The 12286-nt window shown below is 43.8% G+C and overlaps 1 protein-coding gene and 1 long non-coding RNA gene across 2 annotated transcripts in view; one reads left to right on the top strand and one right to left on the bottom strand.

The window, feature by feature from the left end:
* The window catches only part of SBF2 (SET binding factor 2), a 107027-nt gene that overhangs the window by 33585 nt on the left and 61156 nt on the right, over positions 1–12286 (bottom strand). Inside the window, exons 15-16 of the mRNA XM_034770035.1 lie at positions 8417–8518; positions 6963–7148 (exon numbers count right to left, since the gene is read on the bottom strand). Coding sequence (XP_034625926.1) covers positions 6963–7148; positions 8417–8518 — 288 coding nt within the window. The remainder of the gene's footprint in view (positions 1–6962; positions 7149–8416; positions 8519–12286) is intronic.
* The window catches only part of LOC117877184, a 62538-nt gene that overhangs the window by 47542 nt on the left and 2710 nt on the right, over positions 1–12286 (top strand). The gene's annotated exons all lie outside the window — the stretch shown is intronic.

Raw genomic sequence — 12286 nt, 5'->3', positions numbered from 1 at the left:
TTCAGAAGGTATCTTTGTGAGAAACTTGGGATGAAATCTCGGGATATTTTATCCTTGTGAAACACTGTATAAGGAGGGTCTGCCATAAAGGCCCTGAGCTCCCCCTCTCCTCCAGCAAAGGTGATTGCCATTAGCAAGGCCCCTCTCATAGACAGGTGTAGGAGGGAGCAAGAGGTCAAGGGTTCAAATGGCAGGTTCACGAGTGCAGTTAGCACCAGGTTGAGGTCACAAGATTGGACCTCTTGTGAGCAGGATCTCTCTAAATTCATTGTCCATCCAAAAAGCAGGAGATGGAGGGATCTTCAGTTGGGATGGATGCTCCTGCCTCTATTCTGAGACAGTAGGTCTAGAAACATTTGTAGGTATTTGTATAGGCAAGAGGCCATCCCATAGGTCAGTGGTGAACCACAACTGGCCACCATGATACTATCATAATTACAGTTCCCTTGTCCTGCTTGATCTTCCTGAGGACACAAAGTAGTAGGGTGATGGGAGGGAAGGCAGAAATCAATGCGTCCAATCACTGTACCAGGAAAACATCCCCTCTTGAATTGTGCCCCTGGACAACTCGAGAGCAGTAGGCTGGGCACTTCTTGTTTCCTTGTCGTAAAATATACTGCATCACCAAAGAGCGGAGCTTCCACTTGTGATCCTTGTGAAAATGCCTCCTGAGGTTGTCCACCAGGGAGTATATTACTTCTAAAAGGTGCACTGTTGAGAGGATAATTTGATGCTAAATGCATCAGTTTCAGAACTTGATTGCTTCCCTGCAGAATGGGCTGGACTTTGCTTCCCCTTGTTTGTTTATGTAGATTCACAATTCCAAGGCCAAAAGGAACATTGTGATAATCTAGTCCAGTAGGTCTCAACCCAGTATATACGTATTCCTGGGGGGTATGCAGAGGTCTTCCAGGGGGTACATCAGCTCATCTAGATATTTGCCTAGTTTTGCAACACGCTACATAAAAAGCACTAGCGAAGTCAGTACAAACTAAAATTTCATACGACTTGTTTATTCTGCTTTCTATACTATACACTGAAATGTAAGTACAATATTTATATGACAATTGATTTTTATAATTATATGGGAAAAATTAGAAAGTAAGCAATTTTTCAGTAACAGTGTGTTGTGACACTTTTTTTATGTCTAATTTTGTAAGCAAGTAGTTTTTAAGTGAGGTGTAACTTGGGGGTATGTAAGACAAATCAGACTCCTGAAATGGGTACACTAGTCTGCAGAGGTTGAAAGCCACTGATCTAGTCTGACCTCCTGTATAACCCAGGCCTTAGAACTTCCCCAAAATAATTCCTAGATCAGATCTTTTAGAAAAACATTCAGTCTTGATTTAAAAATTGCCAGTGATGGAGAATCTACTATGATCTTTGGTAAATTGTTCAAATGGTTAATTATTATTTCCAAGCTGACTTTGGCTAGCTTTAACTTGCAGCCATTGGATTGTGTCATATCTTTCTGTGCTAGACTGAAGATCCATTATCAAATATTTATTCTCCAAGTAGGTACTTGAAGACTGTAATCAAGTCATCCCTTAGCCTATTCTTTGTTAAGCTAAATAGATCGAGCTCGAGTCTATCACTATAAGGCATGCTTTCTAATCCTTTAATCATTCTCATGGCTCTTCTCTGAACCCTCTCCAATTTATCAACATCCTTCTTCAATTATGGACATTAGAACTGGACACAGTATTCCAGCAGCAGTGGCACAAGTGCCAAATACAGAGGTAAAATAACCTCTCTACTCCTAGTCAAAATTCCCATTTATGCATCCAATGATTGTACTAGCCCTTTTGGCTACAGCATTGCACTGGGAGCTCATATTCAGCTGATTATCTAGGATAGAGTTGCCCATCCTGTAAATATGGCTTAAATTCTTGCTCCTACATGTATACATTTACATATTAAAACATGTTGTTTGCTTGTGCCCAACTTACCAAGCAATCCAGATCGCTCTGTATCAGTGACCTATCCTCTTTATTTTTTTATCATTCCCCCAATTTTTGTGTCACGTGAATATTTTATCAGCGATTTTTCTGTTTTCTTACAGGTCATTGATAAAAATGTTACATAGCACAGGGACAAAACAACTCATCCCTTCAGGCCCCCACTAAAAACACACCCAATTCAATGATGATTCCCCATTTACAATTACACTTCAAGATCTATCGGTTAGCCAATTTTTATTCCATTTAATGTGCACCATGTTAATTTTAACTTTTTCTAGGTTTTTAATCAAAATGTCATGCAGTACCAAGTCAAATGTCTTAAGGAAGACTAAATATATTATATCAATGCTATTACCTTTATCAACCAACTTGTAATCTCATCAAAAGAGATGTGTTAGTTTGACAGGATTCATTTTCTGATTGGCATTAATTATATTACCCTTCTTTAATTCTTTATCAGTTGAATCCTGTATCAGTTGCTCCTGCTCCTGTTTGGGAGGTGATCTTTGTTGAAAGCAGTGCTGGGGTCCTCATAGTCTGGGGCCCAAAAGTACAGATCACAGGAGCCCCAGTATGGCCAGTGGGCGGGATCATAACAATTAGGCGACAAGGAGGGGGGTACCATTGGTCTCTAGCCCAACAGTGTGGGTCATGAGGACTTGGAGGCATCCGGGAGGCTCTGGAAGTCCTCTCTGGGATCAAGTCCTGTTTCTGAACCATTGGAGTAGGGGTTGTTTGACTCTATTGGTGGAACTGATGGTACAATGTGTCTTAAGACCGTACGGACAGAGGCAGGAATGGGCGAATAGGTTACCGATGGTGTTGGAGCACTTATGGCATGACTGGTGCTCAGGATTGGCAAATGATGTGCTGATGGTGCAAGGATAGAATTGGGTCAGAAAAATTGGTGATCTAAGATGTGTGTAAATCGCCAGATCCTTGAAAAGGGTATATCAAGGTCTAATGGGAGGAGAGCTGGCAGGAGTCTTGGGTATGGATGGATCCATCAGTGTGAGTTTGGATGCAGCAGTATTTGTACTGTGCAGTACCATCAATGCAGACAGTGAAAGTTCCCTTGTGTGATGCAGGGGTCAGTCCTGCCCTGTCAGAGATGGCTTCGGAATGGTGGTAGCTCCCAGTTCTGTTGATGCTGATCCCATGCTGCCTGTGAGCTCCGGGTTGAACCCGCCTTGTGGCACAGAGTCTCACTTGGTGGTAAGAGAAGAGGAGAAGCAGGCTTTTTCTTAGAGGACGTATGGAGTGGTTTGTCCTTCTTTTAATGAGGGTGTTTATCTTTACCCTCCTCATGCCTCCATTAAGTGGAGTCCTTGGCTCTGCTGGAGGATTCCTAGCTAGAGAGCGCTGGTGCTGGCAGGACACTACCAGGAGGCTCATATCGGTGAGATGGGGATCAGGAGGGGGCAGGATCAGATTGGGGCTTCAAGGACATCTCCATTAAATATCTGCACTCTTGAGACTGCCTAGTACAAGGGGAAATGAGCAACAGATCTCTCTTTTTGAAGGAACGTGCGATTCCCAAAGGCAAAACAGGCAGCTCTAGCAAGGGTCACTAGTCAGAAAGAACCAGGGACAGGACAGACAGGGCTTGAAGCTTGAAACCTTGGGCATACCAAATGGTGGGAGAACAAGGAACCCCCAAATCCCAAACTATCTAACTAGACTTAACTAAGCTAACTATCTAAGAAAAACGATTTACTTTTGTATTTTCAGAGCCAAAGTTTGAGCAGTAACATTGGAAAAGCTATGCACAGAGAAGGGTTCTGTCCCGGACTAGGGGTGGTGGAAAGGAACTGGAAAAGCCATCGGTACATGCCACCCCTTCTCAAGGAAGAAACTAGCCTGGGGCCCAATGGTGGGCTCCCCAGAAATTCTACCCCAGCCTACTGCATGGGATTCACATGGGCCAGATAGTTCTGTTTCCCCACTGGATGTATTGGCTCGATATATGAGTAGGCATCCTGAAAGGGAAGGTCTGTTACAGAGGGGCAGCACGACCAGAAGGCTGGGCCCAAAAGCCTCTTACAGAAGTAGTTCTCAACCAGGGGTCCGGGGACCCCTGGGGGGGGGGGGCCACGAGCAGGTTTTAGGGGAGGCGCCAAGTGACTTTACAGAGTTATATGGTGGCAAAGATGGACACCAGGGTACTATGTCCAGGACAGTCCAAGTGTGTGTCCGGACAGGTTTCCAGACCCTCCCTGTATTCAAAGTCAGCCCCACCATTTTGGGGCCATCTCAAGAGAGTGTCAATGTGTCTGATGCTGTCCTGACCGGGATATCCAGCAGTGCCACAATGGAGCCAAAGCACCAAGCCTCCCAGAGACAACTGTCCCAGGTCTTTGCGAGAGGCTGTGAAGAGCAGGAACAAAAGACAGGCTGCTGATTTTGCTTCCCCAGCAGCAGCAACCCTGGGATGGTCACAAGCTGCTTCCTTCCTCTTGCTCTCTCTTGGCGGGGGGAGGGTGGGGGAAGAGAAGGAAGGAATCACAGCCAGGAGGCCCCAGGGCAAGAGCCTGCAAAGCCCCTGCTATTGTTCCATCCCCGGGATCCCTTGCCAGCAGCCGCCCTGCCTGAAAAGGCAGGGAGAGGGACAGCCCCGGGGTGGGGAGGAGGACGCTTTCCCCCCAGCCCAGCTGATGCCCCCAGGCTCCCTCCCGCACTTGCCTTGAGCTGGGACTTGGAGACCTTGCTGCTCTGGTCCAGGGTGGTGAAGGCGTGCCAGATGGTCTTGAGCAGTTCCTCTTTCAGCCCCCCATGGCCAGCTGCGCCCCAGCCGCATGCTCCGCTAGCTCCAGCAGCGCTGCGCTCCAATCCCCCTGTCCCCTGCTGCAGCTCGCATCACCCCACCCCTCTCCGCCGCCGGCAGCCAACCAGGCGCGGGGCAGGGCTGCGCCCTCCGAGGCAGTAGGAAGTGATTGAACCCTGGGCAGCCGCGGGCTGAGGATCATGCGCGCCCCTCTCCACCTCTCACTGACCCCTCGCGTAAAGTAGCCCTGAGTTGGGCCAGCCCCTGCTCCCAGCACCTCCCCCCCCCGGCAGCGGGCTGGAACCGGCCTCCGAAAGGCGAAATCCCCCTTGGCCCTCCTCACCCTGCCCTCCGACCCTGAGCTGCCCTGCAGGGCCGCATGGCAGGCTCAGGCCCCAAGCATGGAGCCCAGGTGGGCAGCTTGGGCCTGTCGGTAATTATGACAGTGAAATGTGAGGCCCCGATCCTGGCAACGCTCCCAGCCGGGGCTGAGCGCAGGGGCACTGTGCGGGGAGTGACGTTATCCTGGGGCAAAAGTGGTTGCAGGGTCAGGGCCTTGTTTTCTGTAATGTCTTTCAAATGAAACATGTCGCCCCAAAATGCTTTACAGCAGTGGTTCTCAACCAGGGGGGCCGTGAGCAGGTGTCGGGTGTCCATCAAGCAGAGCCAGCATCAGACTCATTGGCACCCCGGGCAGAAAGCCGAAGCCCCACTGCATGGGGCTGAAACTTAAGGCCCTGAGCCCCACAACCTGGGGCTGAAGCCGAAGCCTGAGCAGCTTAGCTTCATGGGGCTCCCTGTGGCATGGGGCCACATGCAATTGCCCTGTTTGCTACCCCCTAATGCCGACCTGGCTTTTATATGGAGAAAATCAGTTGTGGTGACACAGGTGGGCCGTGGAGGTTTTATAGCATGTTGGGGCGGGGGAGGGGGGGGATGGAGAGGGAGGGGAATTCAGGAAGAAAAAGGTTGAGAATCCCTGCCTTACAGAACTTTCTGGCATTGGCTGCATCAGGGCTGTAATGAGGGAGGAAGGGATGCTTGCCTCGGAGCCAAGTTCTTTTCCAATCCTGCCTTCCTTCTTGTCTCCTTTGCTGCTGAATGGAGAAGGGGGCTGAGGTAACCTTGTTTGACTTGAGCTGCCTCTTGTCTAGCAGAACAGCTTCTTTAATCTTTCTTGCATTCTCTCCTGCTTGGAGAAGGGGGTAGATGACCCCTCCCAGATGGGGCTGAGAGAGAGAAAATGGGTCCTGCCCACAGAACTGGTTGAGCTCCCCAGTAAGACACTTGCTAAGGGGCAGCAGGAGACACAGACCCTTCCTTTCGTCTCTGGCTTTTCTCAACCTAGCTTGCTCCCTGAAGCCTGTAGCAGCCCCAGCTGCTGCAAACGTCTCAGAATGGGAAGCAGAGCTAAGAAGACAATCTTCCTAAAATCAAAAACTGCCCTGGGACACAGCTGGGAATGAGACAGGCACATTACTGAGCTGAAATTTAGACTAAACATTTTAAATAAAAACTGGAATTTCCCTCAGAAAAGCTCTGTAGCAGGATGGGCTGGCTGAGCTGCTGGCCACCTGAGGCAGAAAAAAGGTAGGGAACTTCAGGAGCTGGGGCATCCCCCTGCTGTCAATCACTGACAGGTCTAGTTCTGTCCCAAAGATGCAAGCTGGCTGAAGTACAATTGTAACAGATCTGTGGACCTTAGCATGAAGCAGAAATGAAGTCACAGACTGAAGTTTTATTGAAGAGTTCTGAAACACTACCAACTCTCTAATTATTGTATAAGCTTCTTCTGCTTCCAAAACCGATGGAGTGAAAAGTCTACCTGCAAAGAGAAGAGCTGGCTGCCACATACAGGACAGCTGACATTCTCTTTGTAGAAAATGAATGTACTGTCTGCACCAGCTCAGTAAATAGCCTTCTTGTGATTTAAGCTCCTTTGTGTACTATGTGAAGCTTGCCTCTAACTCACAGAGCTTCTATTTGAAATCCCTCTGTAAATCACCTTACATGATACACAATACCAGCTACTACTACCTATGAGGGACAGTGTACGTTCTATCATTCTACCAATAGCTTCACTATTTTCCCTTTCTTTCCTGCAAAAAGGGAAATCTTCTCTCATAAGAGTGAAAGGGAATTTCTTTTTCAATGCATTATCTATTAATAGGTCTGCAATGATGGCTCAATGCATCAATTTTCCAAACACTGAATAGACATAGATTTGTTATGCTTACCTGATGCACACAGTCCAGGAACTGTAAGAAAATGGGAGCAAATCCACTACCCTGACAACTGAGGGTCACATTACTACGCTGATTGAACTTATGACCAAAAGAGAGCCATTCTTTTTCCACTAACATTTGGAAGCCTTCAAGTGTCCTGTAGAATGGATCACTGAGTAATTGCACCAGAGACACCACCTAGATCACAAAACAGAGTGCACAGGCATTAATATTAGATATATCATATTTAAAACTAGAGTTTTGTTCAACAAACTGAAATGTTCTAAACTTGTTTTTATATACTGCAAGACGTCAAAAGCATTAAAATATATTAAGTTATGAATAACTGGGGAAGTTACTAGATAAGTGATTTACAATGGCAGAAATAATCCAAATTTGAATAAGAGCAAGTTTCATATAAAAGAGCTTCAACTAAAGTGAGGTTTTACTGAATTTGGGGGAAAAAAGCAAATTCGAGTGATTACAGAATTCAGAAATCACTACAATATTTGCCAGATTTAATTTAAATTTAAATTACAAACATTTTATCAATAGACAAGAATGACAAACATTTAGAAAATGGGTGCTGGCCATCTCAGCTGGCAGAGGATTGCAGAAAAGGACCTGGAAGGTGGTGGACTATACCCTCTGGAGTGATGCCATGTTACCTGCAGTCCTTCCTTTATCAGTTAGCTGGTAGTGGCTAAAAGGCAGCACTGGGCCTCTTTCTGCTCTGTCTATACATATATCCCTCCACTCCTCCCTTATAATTTAAAAATGGCTGAGTGGATAGTGTTAAATTTCATTTGTGCTTTTGTTTGTACGGAGCTATGAGTTATGTGTCAGGTTCTCAAACGATTTGACGGAATTACCGATTTGCTGTATGTACCTTTTGGATTATGATGCATTTACACAGGCACAATTTACTCACTGAATGAGTTCAGCTGTCGCTTTTCAATTAATGCATGGTTTGTTTCACAAGATCTATACTTTGGTAATTTGTCCTGGCAGCAGATGCTACAGGGTCAGATCTGTGAGTGTGCATGGGAAAGAATCTCTCGAACACATAGTGGTAGAGATAAGGGTGTAATGCCCATCAACTCACCTTGTGTGCCAAAATGTGTTTCAGCCACAAAGTTAAGCAAGTTCTTGTGGTGAATTTTAGCCTTTCCTCGTGCAGTAGTCTGCACAGGGCTGCAGACCTTGGTTAGGCCCTTGAATTGTGCAGGGCCATCAAGACCTTGGGTGAAAGCATACTGTTTTGACTTGTTTGGGATTAGAAAATCAAAATGGATGAAGAGTGGTGACAGATCCAGGTAGCCCTTGCCTTTTCCCTGCTGCCAGGATAGGTTGCATTTAGGAATTTGTTGTTTAAAGTTGTAAGAAAATTACAGCTACTTGGCCAAAAATCTAATGCTTGGTGTTTACTAGCCCCCACCATTCACAAATTTGTAATAGCAGCTTACCTGTGCAGTAATATCCCAACCATCTTCCAAACAAACCATAACTGAAGAACCATTCTCAAGGAGCTCTGATATCACCACACCCAACTGCATTATCCTGTGAAGCTACATAATATAAAAAAATATGTAACATACTAAGAATGCAGAATTAATCTGTTAATATTGCCGAATGCTTATAGATTCATATCATACCATACCATTCATGATTTAAACTATAAATATAAAATATATTAAATACATTTTTTTCATCTCTCTCTCTCTCTCTCTCTATAAATAAATATTAAACCATTTATTTATTTAGGAAGTTTTAACAGGTTTACAAATCCTTGCCAGGTAAAGATCAGAAGCAAAACAATAATCATTATATCAGTGAAACACAGTAAGATAATCACCGTATCATTCTATATAACAGGATGTTACCATATTATTGAGTAAGCATCTTTATAGTACCCATAGCATATTTCCAGTGATTTTATTAAATTGTGTGAAATCTCTGATCATGCATATTTAACTAATCCGCTGTCTGTCAAATGTTAATATTCAAAAAAGTTAGACACGTGTGCTGTTTTTTCTGCAGGTGAGCGTACTTTGTGTATTGAATAAATGGTAACCAAATAGTTAAGTATATATTTGTTGTCTGTCTATTTTACTGGGTACGTAACTGATGAATTAATTTTTCTTTAACAATACCTACAGAGAACGTTGATTGTTCAAACTCTTAGAATTTTAAATTTATTCATTTAGAAAGCAAGTTTCTGTACTATGGAAATAGATCAAATCTTTTTTCTCTTATATTTTGTTTTTGGCCAGGCTGGCTGGGATGTGGGCAAGTATATGCTCAAGTATTCATTATGGTACTAGTCCTACAAACACTTAAGCACAGTTGTAACTTTACCCCCATGAACAGTCCTATTGATTTCAGTGTGACTTCTTATTGGATTATATTTACATGTGTGCTGAAAAGTGTTTGTAGGATTGGAGTCTCTTTCTTGTTATCAAGCTCAAATTTTGTGAACATTTTCCTGATTTATGTAATGAATAACAATTTTATTCCTAAAAATGAGAAAGTCTCTGTTTTTAGTTTCTACCATTTGTATGGTGTATGGTAATCCAAGATCAAATGTCACAGTAGAACACACTTGTGTAAGCAGCTTTAATGTAGGCTGAATATGGCTATTTCAGTTTTCAACAGTAGGAGGAAACCCATTGCGTGTTGTATTGGACACAATCCAATCAAGGTTAAGATTAACAGTGAAAAGTCTCAAAGCTTGAAAGTGAAGAATGATAAAGATGTTGACTGTGTTACAGGAAAGAAAACAATGTAGGTGCAAAGACACAATATAAGACAAATCTAGGTTCATGGATGTAAAAAAAAAATAGAATCAGCTGTGAAAGGAGAGTACAAGAGAGAGGACATAGGGAGAACGGAGGGAAGGTGGAGAAAGAAAGTAAAAGACAGAGTCTGCCTTAGAGACTCCCAAACAAGACATAACTTTAGAAAATTCATCTTTCGTCTTCTGAACCTTTATTAAATAACATTTATTTTGTTACCACAAGATGTAAAAGGGAAAAATACTTATATTACAGAAGTATTTAAACTACTTATGATACATAAATACAAAACTGTTACTTACTTCCTTGTAATTGTTGTTTGAGATGCGTTGTATGTCTATTCCACTGTAAGAGTGTATTCATCTCATGCACGGGTGCTGGAGAGTTTTTCCTAGCAGTTCCTGTAAGGGCAGCTACACACGCATCTTAGCTTCCCTCTGATCGGAGCCCAGGGATATAACGGGTGGGACAGCCCTACCCCTCCTTTAGTTTTTTCATACCAGAATCTTAGATGATAGAATCTGATGAGTTGGGGCTATAGGACTGCTTTCCCCACATTCACATCATCCTGTGATGCTGCAGTAATTGCATAATGGCTAGCAAAGGTATGTACAGAGGACCACATCACTACTCTACAAATGTTAACAATAGGAACATTTAAAGAAGGGGAAAAAGGAGGAGCCAGGGAACTATAGACCAGTCAGCCTGACTTTGCTCTAGTAGCTTCCCAGGTATCAATGTATAAAACATTCAAGTTGTGAATACCTGGAGGATGAAGGGCTAATCACTAGCAGCCAGCATGGATTTACTAAGAACAAATCATGCCAAACCAACTTGATTTCCTTCTTTGACAGGGTAACTGGTTTGGTCAATAGGGAGAATGTGGTAGACATACTATACCTGGACTTCAGCCAGGCTTTTGACACAGTCCCGCATGACATGCTGATAAGTAAGCTGGAGAAATGCAGGCTCAGCAGAACTACCATTAAGTGGATACATAATTGGCTAAACAACTGCAAACAAAGAGTAACTATTAATGGAAAGATGTCAGATTGGAGGGGAGTCTCAAATGGGATCCCAACGGAATCTGTTCTGGGTCTGGTGGTGTTTAATATCTTTATTAAGGACCTGGATGTAGGAATACAGAGAAAACTGATCAAATTTGCGGATGACACAAAACTAGGGGGGATTGCCAACACTTTGGAGTATAGAGTTAAAATTCAGAGGGATCTTGATAAATTGGAGAATTGGGCTATAGACGACAAAATGAAATTCAACTAAGATAATTGTAAGGTGCTACACTTAGGGAAGAAAAACCAAATGTACAAATACAGAATGGGGGATAATTGGCTTAACAGCAGCACTGCTGAGAAGGATCTGCGAGTTGTGGTGGGTCACAACCTCAACATGAGTCAGCAATGCGATGATGTTACAAAAAAGCAAATGCACTTTTAGGTTACATTAACAGAGGCCTAGCATGCAAGTCACGGGAGATGATAGAACTGGGCAGGCCTCGGCTGGAACACTATGTCCAATTTTGATCACCAATGTATATAAAGGATGTAGAGAATCTGGAAAGGATCCAGAGGCAAGCAACAAAGATGATCAAAGGGATGGAATGCAAGCCATATAAGCAAATACTGAAGGAAGTGAGTATGTTTTGTTTGGAAAAGAGGAGATTAAGGGGGGGACATGATAGTGGTTCTCAAATACTTGAAAGGCTGCCATAAAAAAGATGGAGAAAAGTTGCTCTCTCTTGCCAGAGAAGGCAGGACAAGAGGCAATAGGTTCAAATTACAGCATAGCAAATTTAGATTAAATCTCAGGAAAAACTTCCTACTGTTCTTACAATAGGACAATGGAAGAGGCTGCCTAGGGAGGTTGTAGAAGCTCCTTCACTGGAGGTTTTCAAGAAGAGGCTGGATAGCCATCTGTCTTGGATGGTTTAGACACAACAAATCCTGCATCTTGGCAGAGGGTTAGACTAGATGACCCTTACAGTCCCTCCTAACCCTATGATTCCCATGACAGCAGAAGCCAAATGTGCCCTAATTGAATGTGCTGACAATTTCACAGGAGGCATCAAACTTCAGCAGTATAGACCATAGCAATGCAGCTGGCAATCCATTTAAAAAGAGTTGTTGTGCCAGTACAAGAGGATCTCTCATTCTTTCCACATAGGAAACAAAGAGTTGGGAAGAAAGGGCTTAGTGCTATTTAGGTAAACTTGGCATACAGCTAGAATATACAGCTTTTGTTCATCTTCATGAGCACGTGACTTACGGTAAAAAAAGACCAGTAAGTATATTGGCTGATTTAGGAGACAGTCAGATAGTACCTTGGATAGGAATTTAGGATGAGGCCTAAGCTGCACCCACTTCTTGTATCTTATTTATAATATGTCCTGTTTTGCTGAGCTGAAACCAGATCCACTGTAGGAATTCCCTGCACCCAAAGTACTGATCTTACTACTCTTGGGTTGAGACACCACTCGTGATCAAGGCTGAATGATCTGCTTAGCTGGTCTGCCAGGCAATTCTG

The sequence above is a fragment of the Trachemys scripta genome, chromosome 4, assembly GCF_013100865.1.
Source record: "Trachemys scripta elegans isolate TJP31775 chromosome 4, CAS_Tse_1.0, whole genome shotgun sequence".
Lineage (NCBI taxonomy): Eukaryota > Metazoa > Chordata > Testudines > Emydidae > Trachemys > Trachemys scripta.
The sequence above is the reverse complement of the archived record's forward strand: the minus strand, read 5'-3'. Positions and strand labels throughout refer to the sequence as shown.